The sequence below is a fragment of the Dermacentor andersoni genome, chromosome 3 (genome assembly GCF_023375885.2).
Source record: "Dermacentor andersoni chromosome 3, qqDerAnde1_hic_scaffold, whole genome shotgun sequence".
NCBI lineage: Eukaryota > Metazoa > Arthropoda > Arachnida > Ixodida > Ixodidae > Dermacentor > Dermacentor andersoni.
In genome coordinates, this window is record NC_092816.1 from 88,431,892 (window position 1) to 88,452,721 (window position 20,830).

Genomic DNA, 20,830 nt, shown 5'->3' on the forward strand with positions numbered 1-20,830 from the left:
ATTTAAAATCTCTGCAACAATTTAGGCAACTGCAATCAAGCTGCTAAAGAATGTTGAGCATCTACACTTAATACTGGCATGTGGTGCTGTTTTGCAAAAGCACTGGTTTGAAGTATCATTTTACTTTGATGTAAAATGAGGAAGAGCAGGAGGGTGGGGATACAGTAGGTAAGATCACATTAATGGATGATTCAAAGTAAAGAAATTACAAATACAAGCATGCTAAAGCTGATAGACTTCCAACAAAGTTTCAGCATTTGCTCTAACATAAGAAAAGAATCCAACCTAAAGTTCACCCCATCAACCAAGCTGGTGATTAGCCCTAGTAAAGTAAAACATAATTTATAACACAACACAAAACTAAGAAAAAAGCTGTTCTAGTCATGCAAGTGAAAAGGAAACATGAGCACACGAAAACCTAGAAGATTTCGCCTGACTGGCATCACCCGTATATGCGAGGCGAGACACATTACAATACAGGGAATTGAGAACAAGAGTCGATGCCTTCCATGCCCAGCAGAACCAACATTTTTTTTTTTTTTATCCACAGCCCTCATTTGAACTGTGCAGCGTCCCTATAGTTTAATATAAAGACCTCGTGGTCACTGCAACGTCGTCCCACGCACGTGCGACGACTCTCGAGCACCGCGCCGATTGTTCACTTCAAGGGCAGGACGCTCTACGGTCGGCTTCCCCGCTCGCACCCACGCACGCGGAAAAGCCAGCTTGACAGGCGCCACACCCACACACACAGAGAAAAAGGGAGAGAGGGATGCAACGGGACCTGCGTCTTTCCGGGCCCGACGAGCGTGGCGGTGGTGTTGGTGCCGTTGGCGCCGGGCCCCGGGAAGCGCGAGAGGCGCTCGGGACGCGCGAACACTCCGCGCCGGGCCTCGCACTGGAAGTAGCGCACGCCGTTGACCGAGCCGTCGTTCTTGCCCACGGGCTCGTCCAGAACCACGCCCGCCCAGTCGCCCGTAGCGAACTGGGTCTCGCCCAGGAACTGGATGTAGCCCGGACGGGTGCCGTTCACCCACACGCGGTCGCCCACGATGAAGTCGTCCGCCGAGCCGTGGTTGAAGGGGCCGCCCGTCTCTGCGCAGCCACACACCGGGAGGAGACACTTACAACGTGGCTACAGTACACAATGGCAAAGTTTTGGGCAACTTAGTATATACAGGGGACGTATTCTCGGACGACCGCCCCCTCTCGAAGATAGTTTCATTTGCACAAGGGTCGAGAGCTAACGCGAGAAAGAAGCTAGCTGGCTCTCGCGGGCTGAGTCTCGCGAAAGTGAAACCATCGCAGAAAGTGCTCGCCCGAGAATACCGCCCCAGTACTGATTGCTCGAGGTTCGACAGCTCGAACCAAGCGAGGTTGAAACATGCGGCCGGTACAATGTAACAATTGTTTTCGCTTGATTATATTCCTTTCCTATCGTCTACACAGCTCGGCGATCGGTCGATCTCGGTGGTAAGGCCGTTGGAGAGCCGCTCAGATCAACAATGAAGCTCGAAAAGAAAGAGAATTGAAATGTAGGATCGTTACACTACCTTGGCTGTGATGCAAGGACGAGACCACGGAAAGTGTGTTTATCCTCTTGCGTGCCCACCCCTTCTAACGCGAGCGAGAATTGCGAACAACATACATCTCCGGCATTCGCGGATATTCCGTCTCTAATACCTGGTTTTCTTCTAGCTAATGTAGTGTGGAGATTCCTAATTTCCAACCCTGGTTCAGTAACGATCCGTAAAAACCCGGCTACTTCGAAAAATTTGAATGGACGAATGTTGAGAGCCCCAGCGTTCTATGCCTATAATAGGAAGTCACCTTTTTTTTTTCTTTTTTTTTCGTGAGGCGTAGAGTGATTCGAGGTTCTACGCAACGCAGCGGCCTGTCGGTGCCCCACGCGCTGCCTGCAAACAACGAGCCAGTCTGCAATTTAGTGAAAGCACGATTTTGCTTCAAAGCACGGTCCTGTAGGCAAAGCCAAGCGGTGGTACCGCGGAAGGGACGAACACCCGTCGAAATAATCGTGCCCCTGACAGCGGTTATTCCTAGCAGTGATACGTTTTTCCCGCCGCTCTATTCAAGGCACGCGAAAAGGGACGGCGGTGAGTTTAATTTTACTTTAAGCACACGCCACTTATGCAGCTTTGCAACCAACTAATGTCGCCATCTTGTTCAACTGCCACATCGAAGTAAACTTTGAAACGAAAACAGTAACCGCAGAAAGAAACCTGGAGGAATCGCAGAGTAGTCGTTCAGGGTGTGGATTACGTTGTTGTCATCTTCATGTTCCCCGACTGTTTCAAGTATTGCCCTGATCGTTTTTATGTGAATTCCCTGGCACTCTGACACTGCAGGTTCGGCCGCAAGGAAAAAATAGTCGATAGCTCGCCTACAGTTACTACGCCAGCCCATAAGACATAACAACTATACTATTGTGAGCTGTAAACCGGACTGAACACGCAATCAGGTTTGACTGGAAATCATGCGTTTCAGGATATCCCAACCACCCGGCCACGTCCACACCCACAAAACCAGCAAGACTCGTCATTATTTGCCGATTGCGTAGGTTCACTCGATAACTTTTTCTTCCATGGCTTACCATTAAATTCGCTGTAACCACTGCACGTAGTAATTGCCATGATAAAAAACAACCAGGGTGAAAACTGTGTTTCCCTCTCAGATTTTTCCAGAATTGACAAAGTCTCGGAAAATTCTAAGTTCTCATTGGTGGTTTATACCCTGGTAATTTCAAGTCCGAGCTATACCGAGCGACCGATTCCCGCGTGTAGTAGAGGATAAGGTGTGCCCCTGTCTGCGCATTTTATGTAAGCGCTAAACCAGACGAACCGCAACTGTTGCCGCACGCGCCTGCAAAATCCCACACCAACATAAGACGTTTCTTAAGCACACATTGAAATACGCGTTCTTGAAGAAGTAGCCGAGACAAGATACTCCCCCACTAACCAAAGAGCCACGTGCGTTAACCGAGTCTGGAAAATCGCGACGGATTTTCCCAGCAGCTGCAACAAGTCATGTAACCGCAAACGCGACCCATTCGTAACCAGCACGGTCCCGGCGAACGTCGCAGAAGTTTCCACAAGCTGCTTAGTAGAAGACGGCATCGCCGTCAAAAAATAGCCCACTGCTGCATTTCTACAAATGGCGGCGTCGCACTCCGACGTGCTGTGGGCGAGTCTCGAGGGCGCAAGTCTCCACGATACACACATAAAATGAAAAGTTCCCAGGCTACAACGCGAGCGAACATATTTCCAGGACGTGCGACTGGCATCCTGGCGTTCCGAAGCTGGGGAACGGAGCTCTTCAGTAGAACGGAAAAGCTGCTGCGCAGCTCGGATCAATTTTAGCGACGTTTCAGAGGCCTGGGCTGTTTTGATTAACACTGCACCGCAAACGAACTGGGTGAAGGCGACATTCGCTACGCTGATAAACAATAAACGAACGAAGACTGGCAAAAAAATGAATTAAGAAATAATCACGAAAGGTGCTCGAACGTTGCTCAACCCAACGCTGCGCGGCAAGAGCGCGCGACGAACACAACGGAACGCAGCGGAGCTGCACGTGCACTTTGTACATTCCTGTCACTGGATTAGGGCACGCATCTACCCGAAATGTACCGAAAAGCCTGATGATGCAGAAATACGAAGGTTAAGAAGGAAGAGTCAGACTGGTGCAAAGTCTCGACCAAGACGCTGCCAGGGCCGGGCTACGTCCTCGTTCCCTGCTGGCCCTTTCGAGTGACTACACTGAGTAGGGGTAGAAACAACTTTTCGCGACACTGCGTTAACGCACAGAAAAAAGAAGGGAAGGAAGAAGCGAACGAAGAAGCGGGGTGTGGTTAAAGATGTTGCTTATGGGAGACTGCAGCCAACATATTCCAGTAGGCACGTTTCTGCGTACGTGAGCACCGAAGTGAGTAAGGTCCATGAATTAATGAAGTAAGGTCCATGAATTGTATAGATAGGAGTTAAGAAACTTGAGCAGCCTCTAGGCACACGGCTCTCAGCAGTGGGGACGGAAGCGTGGGAGAGTTACGGACAATACTTTCGACGCAACCCTGGCCAGTCGGCAGTTGCGTCCACAGCACCAAGAATCGCATATGCGAACGACGTCTTGAAACGCAGTTGCAGAAAGATTTCGGACCAAAGTATGGAAATCGCGACTCCCTTCGGCAAGATCCATCGCTACATATTTGGATACAGAAAGGTAAATAAAAAACCACCTCTGACCCAAACACAATGTAAGAACGCGACCATGGAATCGCATTCAGCACTCAAGAAACAGAAGCGAAGAGTGGCGTGTCATTACTCGGCCCTTGGAATGCGGCGACCAAAGTCTTGTCTCCCTGCGATGCGGTTGAACAACGCCCTGACCTTCACTAAGCTGGGCCATCTGTTTTAGCTCCTCACGACGACTGCCTTGGGTCTTAACGACGCGACCGACCCCGTTATTAGTTCTTGCACTCGCCAGTCTTTCTTCATCCAGCCAGCGCAAAACAAGACAGCACTCACGGGCAGCGGCAAAGATTATGTCTGGGACAACGCAAAGTTTGAATCCGTTAATATTAAAGAAACGTTTAAAGTAGACGCAAACATCTGTTCTGACCTGACGCAACCAAAGCCTTTCCACAGCGGCGCCCTAACTACATTCGATCAGCTAGAACAGAAACGTAAGAAGGGAGTGCAAGAGAGTTTATCGCTGCAAAAGCGGCCTATGGAATGTCAGTAAAAGAAAGAAGAAATGACAGAGTTCGAATAAAGCTTAGTAAGGAAATAATGTACTAAAATGCGACGCAGCGGGAAAGCAAGATGTATACAATATACGGGACCACGAAGTCCTTGGATTATTTTTCTTTCTCTCTCTCTTCACGGGTGAAAACGACGCGCTTCCCACGCGCTGCTTGTTTGGCGGACGCATGCAGCCCGACCACGCAAATCCCCGGCCTGCCCAAAATTGGCTGACATCGAAAGAAGAGAGGGAGTTGTCTACGACCAAAAAGGAGAAGTGCGTCGTAATTGGGACCAATGCGCACGTAAACTGAGCGGGCAGCCAGTTCTAGAATACGCAACGACGCCCGGCCCCAGTAACTTTGTAGCGGAGGGCAGAGGAAGAAAAACGTAGGAAACCACGCGATTCTCGAAAGAGACGAAAGGGAGAGAGAGAGGACGAGAGGAAGAGAATGAGAAAGCAAATAAAAACGCCTTACGACGCAATAACACCTCCCCTTCGACGCCTAGCAGAACCACATCACGAAAAAACCCACGCACAGCTGCCAGTCGCCTGCCGTTGTTTCCCCAGCCTACGCAGTGTGTAGCAACTGGGCAATTATGCTCTGGCGACAACAAAGGCAAACGCGTACACCTCCTAATCTTCGACGCCCGGGAAAAAGAAAGTGCTTATTGGTTTAAAACGTCCGACTCGGAAATGCACTGATCCGCAAGTTTGAAACCGTCGTCAATCCAGGGTATACGCGTGCAGATGCACTCTTTCAAAGCATGGCGTGCGCGACGGTGATCCAGGACACAGGGCGCAACTCTGCGGCAGAGATGACAAAAAGAAGCGCATCCCGAAGATGATTCCGCACTCGCCCTCATAGTAACGGTGCCTCACGTAACGCGGCGATCACAGAGTTTATACGCGCGCACACAACAATGACACCCTTCCGCGGGACACGAGCGCGGCCAGGAACCAAACCAAAAGAACACCTGTGGGACACGAAACCGAAACCACAGAGCGCGAGCAGACGACAAACGGTGGCAGACGACCAGGGCGACGGCGACGGACGACGCACCTCGAAATCCGTACAGCGGGCTCGTCGACGGCATGGCTTCGTCCTCTTGCGCCTTCTTTCAAGTCAGCTTGAGTCTGGTCGGGAGAAACCGTCACCGCCGGCGTCTCGGCTATCGAGTGCGCGAGCACGCGCTACCTCCGCAGCATTTTATATTGACCTTCGCACGCTGCTCCGTGGGAGTGGGTGAGGGGAGGGAGGCGCATTAAAACAAAGGGGCGTAACGAGACGTTTCGAAAACGCAACGGGGCGGTCGGGCTCGACTGAGCGTAGCCGCGGTAGCCGCCTACGTCGCGCGTCACGTGGTCGCGCATGCGGCTGACGTCATCTAAGGGGCGCGCGGCGCGCGCGCAAACACGCGGGTCGCTTGCACCATTTTAGGCAACAAAGTGACGCAGGCATAGACCGCGTGCGGAACCTAAATTCCGTATCAATAATTTTGTGCAGCGGTCCGGGCCACGTACAGGTGTTCAATGTCGGCTTACTAGGCGACGTCATCGGGCTACACACAAATTCATTAAAGCGCTCCAGTGCTTTTTAAATGTGTAATGACTAATGCGTGCTGTTAAGGGCGAATTGTGAACAACTAATTACTGGCAAAGACGCAAGCGACACGGCCAGAGTGCACCAAACAATTAGAATGCTCCAGCGTTAGAACAGTGTGGGATTCCAAAAGTTTTCGTGCATCAAAGGTAAGATGGTCCGTATGCAATGTTATGCAAATGCAGGCAGCGATCGATGTTTCTCCACGCTCTCTCTATCCACAACACAATTAATTCGGTTCCCATAAAACAGAATGCGCGATACGACAAGGTTAAGAGCGTCACGTTCTCCGAAAACGGACACACACACACGTGGGGGAGGGGGGAAAGTGTGCGCCGAACAGGCTCACACGGTACAGTGCTCAATGCGGTCACATTTAAAATGCAGCCACGCTCTTCGCATGGGAAGACGGCCGAAGCCTGCTGCATCGAACTACCGACGCCCAATCAGAGGCGACACACACACACACAAGGAGAGGCCTTTCTTATATACGGCCAAGGCAGCAGCAGCGGCAGCAGCAGCTAGCCGGCGTACGCGCAAGGGCGCGAGGCGGGTAAGGGGGACATCCCGCCGAGAGTGCACCCTTGGACGCGTCCCACGTCCTGAAGCCGCGTCGGATTCGGAGGAGGAGGAGGAGACAGGTTCCCCCAACGCCGAGGCGAGACGAGCACAAAAACACGCACGACGAGGCGAAACCAGGCGCACGCACGCGCATGTCATAAAGAAACTGGATGTCGCCTGCCGCCGGGCTACTGCATGGGAGTATGCGCACGCGTACACGCGATGGCGACGACTGACTCACTCGGAAGATGTTCAGGCTTCGCGAACAGACTGGAGTGCTGAAGTGTAGCGCCGGAGTCGATGCCAGATTTTATGCGCATCGCGCGCTTTCCTTGGCCAACACGGTAGACACCTCCCGACTGGTCTCTGGATTTGCTGAAGCACGTCTTTAATCCCAATCCGCGTTTTATGAGCGTCTTTAATCCTTTAATCCCAACTGCGACAACGCCACTGACTTCGACCAAAGGGGTGCAACACTGAGTCAGTTTAGATTGCTAAATTATGCTATAAGGAGCGCTTGGCGCTTAAAACGCTATCTTCGTTCCCTCGGCGTAAAACGCGCATTAATAGTGATGACACCAAAAAGGCCAAACACTTGTAGCGGAATATCTTGCCAGTACTAACTTATACACAGGACACAAGTGTTGAATTGATTTCTGAGGTTTTACGTGCAAAAACCACGATTTGAATATGACGCAGCCTGTAGTAAGGGATTCTGGATCGATTTCAACCACCAGGGGATCTTCAACGTGCCCCCAATGCACGGCACACGGGCGCTTTTGCATTTCGCTGCCACCGAAATGCGGCCGCCGTGGCCGGGGCAAGACACAAGTGTTGACAAACGCGCACCACAAACCCAGTCTTGGGTCAACTCCTTTTGCACGGTTCAAGTTTGTGCGCTGGTGACACGTTTCACAATCCTAGCAGCGAACACTACAGCCCGTCTAGCAGCGTCAATTACGACACCTTTAATCGAATTTCGCTAAGAAACATCAGCGCTGCCGCGCTATAGTGTGACGTCACGGATTCAATGTATTTTCCAGCATACATGGGTGAATTCTGAAGCAGACAAAGTTCTGCAATATAGTCAGGCTAAGCTGCATCACGAAAATGACCCCGACGACCATATCCGCGAGTATGGGCGCTTCGCGGGAGATGGCTGCTGTGCTGTCTTGCCGGGAAGACAACAGCTTGGGCCTCTGGGCGCGTACCGCTGGGCGTGTATACCCGAATGTACAAGAAGCAGAGCAAGAGGCAAGAACTGATGATGTCGGTACCAGAAGCAGCCGAATGCGGAGGAAGTAATCAAAATGGGACCGGAGTGTGCGTGGAGCGAGGAGTGTTATTGAGCTACACAGAAAAGCGCCACTGGTATACCGAAACCATTACAGACGGCGTATACGGATCAGCATTACCATTCGGGGACCTTTTCGCAAGCCACATTGTAGAGCCATCTTTGGTTCGCGTGTGTTGTCTATACGAGAAGGGCGTCGAGAACCGACGAAAAAAGAAAAAGAAAAGCTAGACGTGCGGTCTTATTTCATTGCAAGCCGTGCGCGCAACGCTGAAAGCAACAGTTCCTAGGTAACAAATTCGGGAAAATCCTACCACCGTCTCCGCAAGCTCAAATGTGTCGATTGTTTCCAGGCTCGCCGCAAACGTAATATACCTGCAAGCCGGCTATAATATGCGAGAGTTTGCACGACGAAACGCGACTATAGCGACACTCGCGTCAGACCTGCTAGTTTGTCGTCTTTGGTCGTGCGCTGAAACAGAAAAAAAGAAAAGAAAACGAAGCTTGCGGCTCACAACAACGTAGACGATTAACCACGTCGCGCCGTTTCCCTATAGAAGTTGGAAAGCTACGTTGCCCGGATTCGCATGCACTACACGTAACGTCGTCAGCGCGACCTTCGTGCTGTGTAGAGGCGCACCGTGCGCGTTTGCGGACGACAGGAGAAAGAAAAACGACCATTAAACTTGGGACTTCGTAACGCTTGCCTTGATGGACCCACGTCCCGCCGCGTTTGCTCTTATACGGGCGGCAACACGAAGATTCCTTCGAAGCTCTGCGTAAGACCGGTGGGGGATAAAAGAAAAGAAAAACAAGAAGAAAAAGAATGAACAGGAAAAAGTGAGGGAGAGAGGAACGGTTAATCGTACAAAATTTCCTCCGATTGCTTTGGAAATCGGAACGCGGCCAGGATTTGGTGGCTGGACCAGCGAGATTCCATGCTGCTTGCCCTATTGTCATTAGCCCGATTTAGGTACGAGCATGGCTACATATGCAATAAATGTATGGATACTAACTTCGTACGGTTGCAACACCTTCAGTTATTATCTGCAGCCTTTCACACTATACAGTACAGGTAGACGTGGCCGATTTCACACAAATGCGCTGAGGAGTCAACGGCAAAATCGACAGTCCGATTCTGATTGGACCACCACATACGCCAAGCGTTGCTATACTTGCCCGAAGTAAGTGTACCAATCTTTCATCCTCGCTAAAGAAAGTGTTCGATGTATGATCATCCTTATTTCTCCTTGAAGATTACTCCATTGAAATATATTTCCCTAAATTTACACTATTGATTGATTGATTGATTGATTGATTGATTGATTGATTGATTGATTGATTGATTGATTGATTGATTGATTGATTGATTGATTGATCTTAACCGTCATAAAGCAACACAGTCTATGAAAGATGTCGCAGTGCGAGTATACCGATTAATTTTTATCCTCTGGGTTTCTTTACTGAGCCCCAAAAGCATAGTACCAAACCCGCTAACCCGTGCGCATACGCCAGAGTTCCAAAAGCCACTGGGCCAGTGCTGCAGTTTAAACAAGCATATTGGCACAACATTCATCTAGCACTAGCAGTGTTTTCAACGTACGGCCCTCTTGAATGACTAGGTCCACGCGTGCATAAAGATAAAATGACGGCAAGTACATTGCTTTATGAAAACAAGAAAACAAGAAAAAAAGAAAGCCCTAGAGCTCTCGCCGCAGAAGTGCCAGAGAGGAGGATGACAGATGGCAGCACCGCGTAGTGCGCGAGTAAGCTCTGCGACCTCGTCTTGAAGAGATTTGTGCGGATGACATCTCTTTACGAAACGGCCTTTGAACGTTTGATGAGATGCGCATAGGAAGCACGTTCGTGCGCAGCCCCCCTCCTCACTCACCCCCTTTTTTCTTCTGGGGGGGGGGGGCACGACAAAGGCTCCGGCGGCTTCGTCACGGTCTGCGCTGTCGACATCTGATTGAAGGCTGCCTCTGAACTTTCGGTCATTTGAAATTCTCGAAGAGCGCGTTAGCCTACATTTTCTCAAAACGGGTACACGTACGACAACCGCTCCGACTCCTTTGCAGCAAACCTGCGCTGAGCTTACTGAGTTTTATCCGTAGGTCGTAGCTGCAGCAGCAGCGTTACACCGCCGCCTGCAGGCGCCCTTCGCTTTTTTGCTCTTTGCTTGTGCTTCATATCCCTCTCTTTAGATGACGCCCTTCTCGAGGGCACGGTTAAAGACGGGAAAAAAACAGCTTAACCTACGTGGAGGCACCAGCAATTGTCGATCTTATTCTTGTCTCCTCGCCTGTTAAAAAAAAAAAAAAAAAGACGCTCGTGTAATTAGATTTAAGTGCACGCTAAATGAGCCCTAAAGGAAAATATTAAGTCGCGCTAGTATGAAAGATTAGGCTTTCGCGATAACGAATTCGTCTTTCGCAGCGAGAACGGCGCTCTTGTACGCGTGAAAATGATGAACATGATGAAGATGATCTGTGACAATTCCCTTTGTTAAAGGTTTTAAACTGTTACCCTGGTCTGAACAGATAAATATGCATGAACTGTCAGAGGGCGCCAGCAGTTGTGCATTATAGCATCTCTCCGCGGGTGTCAGAAACCGCCCATTCGCAAAGCGCCATAGAAGGAGGTCGCGCCGAGATTTACGTTAACTCGTCTGTTTTTGACGCGGGCGGTTCAAATCGAGCAGCAGCAGCGGGGCCTTTGGCGGCAATTTGCTACGCATCAAAGTGACACATTGATACAGAAAACGGTGAGAGACTTCCAGACGAACACTCTGTCGATCTGGCTCTACCTAACATTTCTTTATTTCTTTTGGCGTCCCTTTAAGGAACCCCCAGGAGGTCAACATCACTATGGAGCCCTTCTCCAGTGCGGAGTCTCTCATGGCCGTGGAGTTAGTCTGGGACGTTAAACCCGACGAAGCAATCGATACGTTCCATCTTCAGGACAAAGCGCCGACAGACAAGGAACGTAGAAAAAGTAGACAGGGCCTCGTCTGTTGAGGCGCGCTTCGCTTATTGGGGCTTTGTTCCGGGGATGCATCCCAAAAGGAGAGCGCATATCAAGGGACACGTGTACGTAGCAGCTGTCGTCCCGCCGGTTTCGAAAACACTCGAGACGTTCAGACGGCAAGCGGCCGATCGAAGGAGGAGGAGTCGGCAAACGCCCACCCCGTCGTATACGTATCACGACGACGGGGCCCGTTTCATTTCTTTTTTATTATTATTTATTTCAGTCGACGCTGCCTCCCTGACCGACATACGGTGAAGAAATGGAAGGAAAGGGGGGAGGTAAGGGGATGCGTCCTTCAAACGACGTTCGATCTCCTCTCTCTAGCGCCCCCCCCCCCCCCCCCCCCCGCCAACCCACCACTTCGACTCCCCGCTGGCATACTTGAGCGTATGCTAATTGCCGTTCGTCTTCTCGTCGTCGCCGGTGGTCTCAGCTGCCGGGCTTTTAGGCACCGGGCGAAGCGAGCGAGCGAGCGTGCAGACGCGTTTCCTTTTTTTTTGTTTGTTGTTTGTGGGTTGGACACGCTGTTGTCTTGACAGCACGCGCTTTGTGTACCGCGATTTCTGCGGTATAATGCTCGTAATTTCTTCGGACACCTTGCGCGACGCGAGTTCTACTTTCCATAAGTATGCTAGGGCCGGCATTTAGCAGACCTAGGCGCTCACAAAAAGTGAACGAAGGGAAACGAGTCATGGATAAGCGTCCTTGTTTTTTTTTTTTTTATTAACTGTCACACACAGTGACAATAAAACATGTTTTCAATCAGATGGATGGACACGAATGAATTACAAAGTACTTTGTGCAACTTTAACCGCTTTGGAGCACGTAAGTGTCACAGTATTCGGTTTCGTTAGAGAGAAATGTATTTTTTCTCTCGGGGTTTTTCTTTCTTTTTTTTTTTACCGGTAGGCAATTTACTAACGCCGAGTAGGCGCTGTCGAAACATATGAAGTACGACGGGCAGGTGCGGAAACTTCAGAGGGGCACCGCCGCCAGTCTTTCAATTTGCCGGGTCTTTTTTTTTTTTTTATACCGAAAGTTCTATCGCAAAAGAGTAATTTACCAATGCAGCTAGCTGCATTGGTAAATTACGCTAGATGCTAAGCTTAGCATCTAGCGTTTCCTGGGCGCTCGATACAGTTAAAATAAGCAGGAAAATACATCGCGCCAATAAAAGCTTTTGCGGCGGAAGCAATGGCAGCAAAATCGTACTACAGCAGCGCAAGAAGATCACTGAACGCAAGAACGTAAGCCTGATGCCAACTGCTTCAAATATGTCGAAACAACTCGCTGTTGAACTCGTGCTGAGGAAAATCGTAGTAGTGACGATGAGTGAAGTGTTGTTGCTGCTGTGGTGTTAGGCTGCTAAGCACGAGGTCGCGGGATCGAATCCCGTCCACGACGGCCGCTTTTCGGTGGGGGCCAAATGCGAAAACACCCGTGTACTTAGATTTAGGTGCACGTTAAAGAACCTCAGGTGGTCCAAATTTCCGGAGTCCTCCACTACGGCGTGCCTCTGTATCAGATCGTGGTTCTGGCGCGTAAAACCCGATAATTTAATTTTGTTTTTGTTCTTGTTGAACACGCCCGTCTTTAGTTAACTACACGTGGTCCCTGTCGAGAGCACCGATTGTTGGCTCAGTTCTAACACAACATAGTATTTCAAATAATTATTTCAACGCCACCAAGACGCATCGGTTAGCTGGGTGTCAGTGTCTTGAAGAATGAAGCGAGAAAAAAAAGAAGAAAAAAAAAGCTCCAACGGTTTGTTCAACGAGTACGACAAGGGCGCGTTCAATTTTAGAGCAGTAAGAAGGTCGGTGACCGCGGGGCTGACAAAACAAGGCCTTTCACTTTAACTGCGCGTTAAAGAGTTCACCGACACTTCACTACTCGGCACAAAATTTATTATTCGTTTTATTTTTTTCCTGAAAACGCGCGTGAGCTGTTCCGGAAGAGGAAAGCTATGAAATTTACGAGCTTATAAACAGGTTTACAAAACCGAAGCAGACCGCAGGGCAGCGCATTCTTTGCGAACAGTCGCGTTTCGGAAGCGTGACTCATCATTTGCGCTGCTGCCCAAAGTGCACTCGCAGTTCTTTAACCTTAAGTTAATCGGGTGGTATGACCCGCGGTTCTCGAATTCATGTTACTATAAGGGGGGCCGCCACCTCTGTAAGCTGCACGAAGCGAACTGACGATTTTCTGTGACAAAGTTCTCATCCAATCGACGTAGCCCACGTTTCCGTCAGCAACGGGGCTGCTATTCTGGGCTGTGACACATTCCTCCATGCTGTACAATTCGACGCCTTGTCAGCTTTGACTGGTCCGCAGGGCTGGTGCGATATCTCTGATCGGCTCAAAAATGTTGCCGCTGCAGAATTCGACAACATGGAGGAGTTTGGCATTGTCCGGAATAGCATCCCGGGTCAGGGTCTCCCCTATTCGTTGTCTCGCACTGCTCAGGAATGTCCGAGTCGTTAGTCTCAGCCAACGAGCGGCGGTGTGCGCAGTGTCTCCGGCAGTCCGGTACGACACAAATCGAAGCGAGCTCACCGCGGACGCAGACGAGATGCGTGCGCGTAAACAAATAGTGCAACCATGGTGATACGCCATCTGAGAGAGCACGGAAAAGGAACGCACAACCCGGGAAAACGTAACATGAGATAACAGTAGCGGCAGCCCGACCGATGAAACAAAAAGGTACTCTGACACGAAACCTAATTCGGACACGAGCGTTGGATCTGCACACTTTTACTTTTGTCCCGTCGTCGTCTTTTGAAATACCGCTACGCAATAATGTATGCCTCCCCTCCCCTCTTAACCAAGCAGTCAACTCTATTCAACTATGACTACCGCATGATTTCCGCGTCCTTCGGTGCAAGTCTACGCCAGTACGTCCGCGCTGTGCTAAAGCTCTCAACAGCCAGTGAAAGGTCAAGAAAGCCCGAGAAGCTCCGCCCGCAAAAACGTGCGGCGCCTACTCTCCGTCCCTGCACCACTCTTCGATAAAAAGTTCCACTGCAGACCACGCAGGCAACAACGAGGAGGTGTGTCGAAGTGGTCCAACATCAACAACAAAGGCCGGTACGAACTGGAGCCATGGTGGACAGTTCAGTTGTGGGGGACGAAAAGGACAGTTCGCCGCAGAGACGCGCCCACGTGTAGTAACACGGGTCTTTAAAGAAAACTGTTATCCTAACCTCGCGTCCAGAGGATGCCCTCACAAACAACGTGTCGAACCGAACCCGAACCGAAAACCGTGCCCGAACCGGAATTTTAGCCGGAACTGATCCCAAATCCAAACCGACATTCTTAAAACGCGCCTGAACAAGAACCGAGAAAAAGAAAATAACGGTTGCCGGTTCGGTACGAAACGGTTCAAACATATAGGGTTCTCAATGGATAAGAGATTCTTCGACATATCTGCTCATTCAATCGGCACCTATAGGCTGAGACGCCTGCACTTCTGAACTCGGCCATGCCGGTTCCATGAAACATTTCACGGGGTACAATGTGCGTGATTTAGACTCCTTTTATTTGTCCGCGCCTAGTCAGCGCAAGGCACTGGTGGTGGTGGTGGTGGTCGTGGTGGTGATGATGATGATGCGCACGCGGGCGCAACAGCGCCGCGCGAGCGGCGGCGGCATGATTGACGCAGCTCACCGGACTTATCGTTGAGGGCGGACATGGAAGAGGCCGCCGACAGCGGGGTCCTGGCGCCCGACCCGCCGCTGCTCAGGGGGGACGGACCCGTGGTGGCGCTGGCGGTCGCCGCCCCAGCCGCCGCCGAGCTGGTGAGCGTGGTGGGACGGCGAAGCTTGCTCGGGGGTCGCAGCGAGCCGCCGGCCGCGTTGGAACTCGTCGAGGAAGTCATGGCGGACGGCACCAGGGGCGGGACGCCCCCGGCGCTGCCGTTGGGGGCGGCGGAGTCGCCGTCACCACCGCTGCCGCTCATGCTGCGGTAGCCGACGCCGTCGGAAGACGACGACTGCGCGCGAAGAGAGAGAGAGAACATGTTATGGTCACGCTTAATTTCATTAGCGTCGCAAATTGGACAACTCGGCAACGATCCATCTTCAACGGCAACACTTACGACGGGCACACGACCCCGGTGAAAGAGAAGTCATTCACTAGCGACCGAGTTTTATTACGCGAATTACAGCAGCTCATATGTGAGCCACCGCGTCACTCTACTGCAACTCCCGGCGCATGCGCGCACACAGTCTGAATCGGAAAGACACTTAAGAATGGCAATCCTTAATTGCGCGACACGAGAACCGAAATTCAGCGGCCGTGTGCATCCTGCGTTCTCTTCGCTTGTCTCGTCACTGACGTTAAGTGGTCCTGTTGGAGATGGATCGTTTTTCACACTGTTCCACGAGCGCACCACTAAATTAGCGTTATCAGTTATACCGGAACCCTGCGATGGCCTGCTGACTTGCTTTTGCGATCACTTAACGCCACGACAACAAATTTATCATTCTTTATAAGCTCATTTTTGATACATAAGAGATACTAATTTAAGCGTGGGGAACCTTACGCAAAGCCCACATATCTAGTGATTTTCTTTTTCCGTTATCCTAGAGCAATCGAGTCTTCAATCGTTAAGTAGTTGAGGAAACCAATGACTAATTAATTACTTCATATACTAATTATTCGTTCGCAAGATTAACATTTCGTCGTTTTTGATCGAATGTACTCCTCAACGCCGGATATAAAAGTGAAGAAGTCGTTTTAATTTTCGTTGACGTGGAACGGTGTTCGGGCTTGCTTTCCGGGGATAAATGAACTGCAAAAACGGAGTCAAACAAGAAATGAATAGATTGAGAAATAGAAATCGGATGGCCGCTTTGACACTGGTGTGTCGTGCATTGTATTCGATAATATACACTATGCAGCATACCGCATGGAGTAGCAATGCACAGGAACACTACGCCTAGACGTGGCATTGGGGAGATTCACGTGGCAATCGTGCTTATATAGACCGGACGCGTCTAAGAGTACACGCGTCAGTCTGCTTACACTGTAAAATAATTCACACCCTTAAAAGTAGAAAAGGGTGTAGATGTGTCTAACTTCCACCCTTAGGGTGTCAGTTATATAAATCACACCCTAAGGGTGTGAGTTAGAGACACATTTACACCCATTTTCACTTTTAGGGGTGTATATTATCTTACAATGTAGTCTTAGCCATGGGGTGTCGGAGCTAAATGTTTTCCGTGCTGGTTTTAGTATCGTTTTACTGAAAAAAAGGTTCCGTTCCGGTTCTGCTCGGGAACCAGAAACAAAAACAAAAACGAATTATCCGTAACGGTTCGTAACGGCATTCCTTTACAGTTTTCATAAAAACGCGCTAAAGACGAAGACGAAAGGAACACATACGACAGGACGGGCGCTGTCAAGACGAACGAACTCGCCCAAACCAAGGTATTGTCGCAACAATATTTCTTCGCATGCAAAAACTTTTCGAAGCGGCGTGACGATAGAAACATGGTACTTATTGTACTCAATAATGGAATTATGAATGCTGAGATGGTGTTCGGTGCCTCGAGTTGAGGCACCGACCACGGTCTCAGAAGCAGCTCGTCATCGAGTGTATACTCGCCCAAATGCGAGACCGCTGTTAGGATAAACCGAACTTAAAACGAATGATAAAGCTTCGGTAACAAAACGTTGTAACCGCAGAAAAAGGAAACGGTAAGCTCTCCAGCACGCAAGCCCTGGGTTTTACTATACGATGCCGATCTATGCAACTGCACCGGGCGGCATGGCTTATACGTAGATTAGCTCGACCGGCTATCGCTCGCTCTATATCCCTGCCCGAGATACGCGCTAATGCTGACGCTGCCTGACGGCAGTTGCTTCTGATTGTCGACTCCCCCCTTGAAGCGAAAACCTATAAAAAAATTTTCGGTTTCACTTCGAAACAAAATAATAAATAACGTTTCGGTTACGTATTCGTTCCGGTCAACATTCTGCTGCCTTCTAAAGCGAAAACAGTGTATGACTAACTTCCTTAGTTCTTTTGGGCGATATTGCACTATCTTCAGGCCGACCCGCAGCGGATGTGAAACACTTTGCTTTTCGTTTGAGAGCTTTGACTGTCGTCAGCTTTCACTGCCATTCCTTCTTAACGGAGTGGAATAGTTGTCAATTCTTTCACTCCTTTTGGATGGCAGTAGTTATCGGCATCTCCTGGGATGTGAAGGCCAGTTTTGTCATCGATTTGGTGCCCGCGCGATTAACTCAAAATGAATTCAGTTGTCACTATCTATTGCAGCAGGCAGGGCGTAGTTGATTGTTTTAATTATAATATTTTATTTATAATGCCCAACACAATTTTTTATGTCACCATCTATCCAACGATCACGCGCATCCCTATTGCTTCATTAGTTCAACCTTCTTTGTTTAGACTGATCCAGCGCCAGGAAGGGGATTCGGTTCCTAGTCGGCTGTTCTGTATGCTCGTGGAACGAGTTGTGGCCGGTGAAAACGCCAGTTGCATTTAACTCTTCCTTTTGCTTCATTATTTCCTCGAGTGACAGCTCGCCACGACGCTGGCAAATCCTCGGAACCATATATCCGCGATATGGGTTAGATAAGGTGGAAAATAAAATACTGCGAAACAGCGTCGATCATCAGACCCCGCAATAACCCTTAAACCCATAAGCAATATGACTGTCGCCCGTTACCTCGTCTGGTTTTTCCCTTATTGTACAGCACTTTTCGTGCAAAATTGGCAACTGGAAACAAGAGTCGCAAGGAGATGAGAAATTAAGCGATCTACTAAGCGAGAAAGCCAAGGCAACAGCCAAACAGGGAGGAAAAGCGAAAATTGTTTGTGAAAATATTTATGGATCCACATCTTTTTACTTAAAAAGGAAGTAGAGAAAACGCCGCCGCAACTGGAGAATAATTCCGCGTGTTTTGAATGACGCTTCTACAGTTATCAATCGAGCCGCCTGACGTAGCCACTTCCCTGCTATGCTAATCGGAGGGGGGGGGGGGAGGTTCTAACTTTCCGCGGTGTGCGCAGTAAGTCTAGAACCGCAGCGTCCTGCGCTTTACGCAGTGTACGGGACTAGTGACCACGCATCGTTACGCAACTTCCCAAATAACAACACGAGTCGGTTTTGGCATTTGGTAGAGCAGTAAAGGAGGGATCTAAAAGAACTGCGGTTGTTCCGCAAATATACATTTCGCTATAATTTTTCCAGAGGTCATTCACAGAACGCTACTAGAAATCTTTATTTTGCACTTTCGCTTGTTAACTTGTTCTTGGCAAGGTTCTTCCTGCGCATTGTTCATGCACGAGTCCATTTGATGTGGTTCTTTGTTTGCCAAGAAAAGAAGAGGTGTATCTCACAGGCGTACCTGTGAGGTACACGTTATTTCAATTCTCTTTTGCGGCTTTACGCGTCTTTATGGAGAATGGTGGGCATCATTCACATTTGTACGAGTAAAAGTACCCTCCACACCTCATTTGCATAGAAAAGTTACCTTGGGTTGGGCCCCCTCCCCCCGAAAAAATATCCTGCGTACGTGTCTGATATATATATATATATATATATATATATATATATAGTCGCTTTATTAAGCAAGCAGTCGGCAACGCGTTGCGGTCGCAGCTGTGGCGGTTGTCACGGGTCGGCACATTAAAGCAAGGCAGCGAAGATCACCAAGCGGCAGTGCGCTCGCTACGCAGAGCGGAAAACAAAAGAAGCGATCCCGCCACGAAACAAGAGCGCGGCGAGCCAGAAACGTCAGTCGCGTAGACAGCCGCGGCGTGTTGTCCGTACAGGCCAACGCGCATCATGCGGGTCATCGCGCGCAAGCAATCACGCACGTACCAACCCATCACGCGCAAGCGTAAATATAAAGCAGCCGGCGCGGACTCGAAACAAAAGACCCGGAAGAGAAACGGACGCTCCGCGCGTCCGGCGCAGACTTACTTCCGTTCCCAGAAGTGCCACGGTGCGCGAATAGGCGTACGCGAGGAGCGTTTATACAGACCAGTGCTAAATGCGTTAGCATTTATAGAAGCCATTCTCTGTTTCACAATCTAGCCGGTTTATTTCCGGTGCCGCGAACAGACAGACACCGGAGCGTTAGTTCCGCGTGCGCGACGGTGACGCCTAATTGCCGGGTAAACAAGAGCAGTTCTAAGAGTTACGAGAGACGTTCGGCCAAAGACGCTTAGCTCGCGCGGCTGCCACTGAGCACACGAAGTATTAGTTTAGCGACATCACGTGACATGCGTCCAAAGGCTCCACGGCGCGAGGAATTACGCGGCCACGCAATGCCGCGCGCGCACCAGATACACGCGTGCTCTTCAAGCGGATGTCAATCAACATACACCAAAGAGCTCTAATTAAAAATCATCCATAGGACATAAAAATGTACGTGGGCTCGCGAACGAAAAATACGCACATACGCCGAGTATCCTCGACACGCACTCACGCGTTCCGCACGATATCGCAGCGGCGTTGCGAGCGAGTGTGACTCATCACCGCCCGGCACTGCTCGCGGAGCTGCCTACGTTGTATGCTGCCGCCGGGAACGCAGCTGCGGCCAAACATGGCTCTGCACGCGTGCGCAGACACTGTGAAAAATGTCTACCACCGCTGCCTACGACGACGAATGCGGTGTGCAAACACGCATACATCGCTGCCGGCTTCTAAGTTGTGAAACGAACGACGTGCGCCGTTCCGCTGTCGCTTTTAGGGACAAAAGGCTCGTATTTCTCTACCAGCCTAAAGCGAGACGGTGGGAACTGCCCGCTATACACGGTAGCAGCAAGAAGCGCGGCGTCAGAAAAAGAAAAAAAAAGAAAGGGGGGGGGGGGGGGGGGGGGGGGCATGCATCCGGATCGTGAAACACGTTACATAGCGTCCGCGAAGGTTCCCAACGGGACACCGCACGTAGGAAACAATGAATCATGCGATACACTAGAACTGGCACAGGTATTTTGTTGGCACCTTCTCAACGCTCGTTAGGCGAGACGATTTGTTGGCAGAGAAAGTCTAGTTGCAGCTCACAGATACCTTTCTCGGTATCTCGACCTCACAGGATGGTTTCTCGACCTCACAGGATGGTTTCGTTTATCTGTCTCGCGACATCCGGGCCTATATATGCCCTCCAAGAGAATCCTCATAAATATTTCCGACCGGCACTGCTCTACGTAACTAGCTCACCTAAATAGCTCAAGCATTACGTAAATAGCTCAACTGTAGGGAACGCCTTATAGGCAACCTCGGCCAGTCGTCGCCATCTCAGAGACCGCGAAAAGCCGCTTCGAGATTTCGGAGGCGGCTGTAGCTATCACTCCTGCGTCATTTATCGGCATCCATATACATCTATAACACTTTCTCGTTCACGTACAATCGCTTGTTTCTGCTCTGCGTCGCCAATTTCTTCCCACTATAACCGTCGAAGCAGGTACGCCTGCACTGTTCCCATTCAGACCTTGTACATTCAATGACAGTGTTACGAGTCAGTACACTAATTTGTTCGAGCCTGTAATTGCGTCTGATTGTTAAGTGCGTGTTATGCCCGAGAAACGGGGCCTTCGGAAAGCGTCAAAT

General features: G+C 50.1%; 1 protein-coding gene across 4 annotated transcripts in view; it reads right to left on the reverse strand.

Moving 5' to 3' along the window:
* Window positions 1–20,830, reverse strand: part of LOC126525062 (uncharacterized) — a 140,588-nt gene that overhangs the window by 64,186 nt on the left and 55,572 nt on the right. For 3 of the 4 annotated variants that reach the window (XM_050173120.3, XM_050173119.3, XM_050173122.3), the window contains exons 2-3: window positions 14,910–15,234; window positions 785–1,095 (exon numbers count right to left, since the gene is read on the reverse strand). In XM_050173120.3, coding sequence (XP_050029077.2) covers window positions 785–1,095; window positions 14,910–15,201 — 603 coding nt within the window. In that variant the 5' untranslated portion in view covers window positions 15,202–15,234. Of the gene's footprint in view, window positions 1–784; window positions 1,096–5,821; window positions 5,954–14,909; window positions 15,235–20,830 lie in introns of those variants that run through there. The other variant, XM_050173121.3, reaches the window with a different exon arrangement.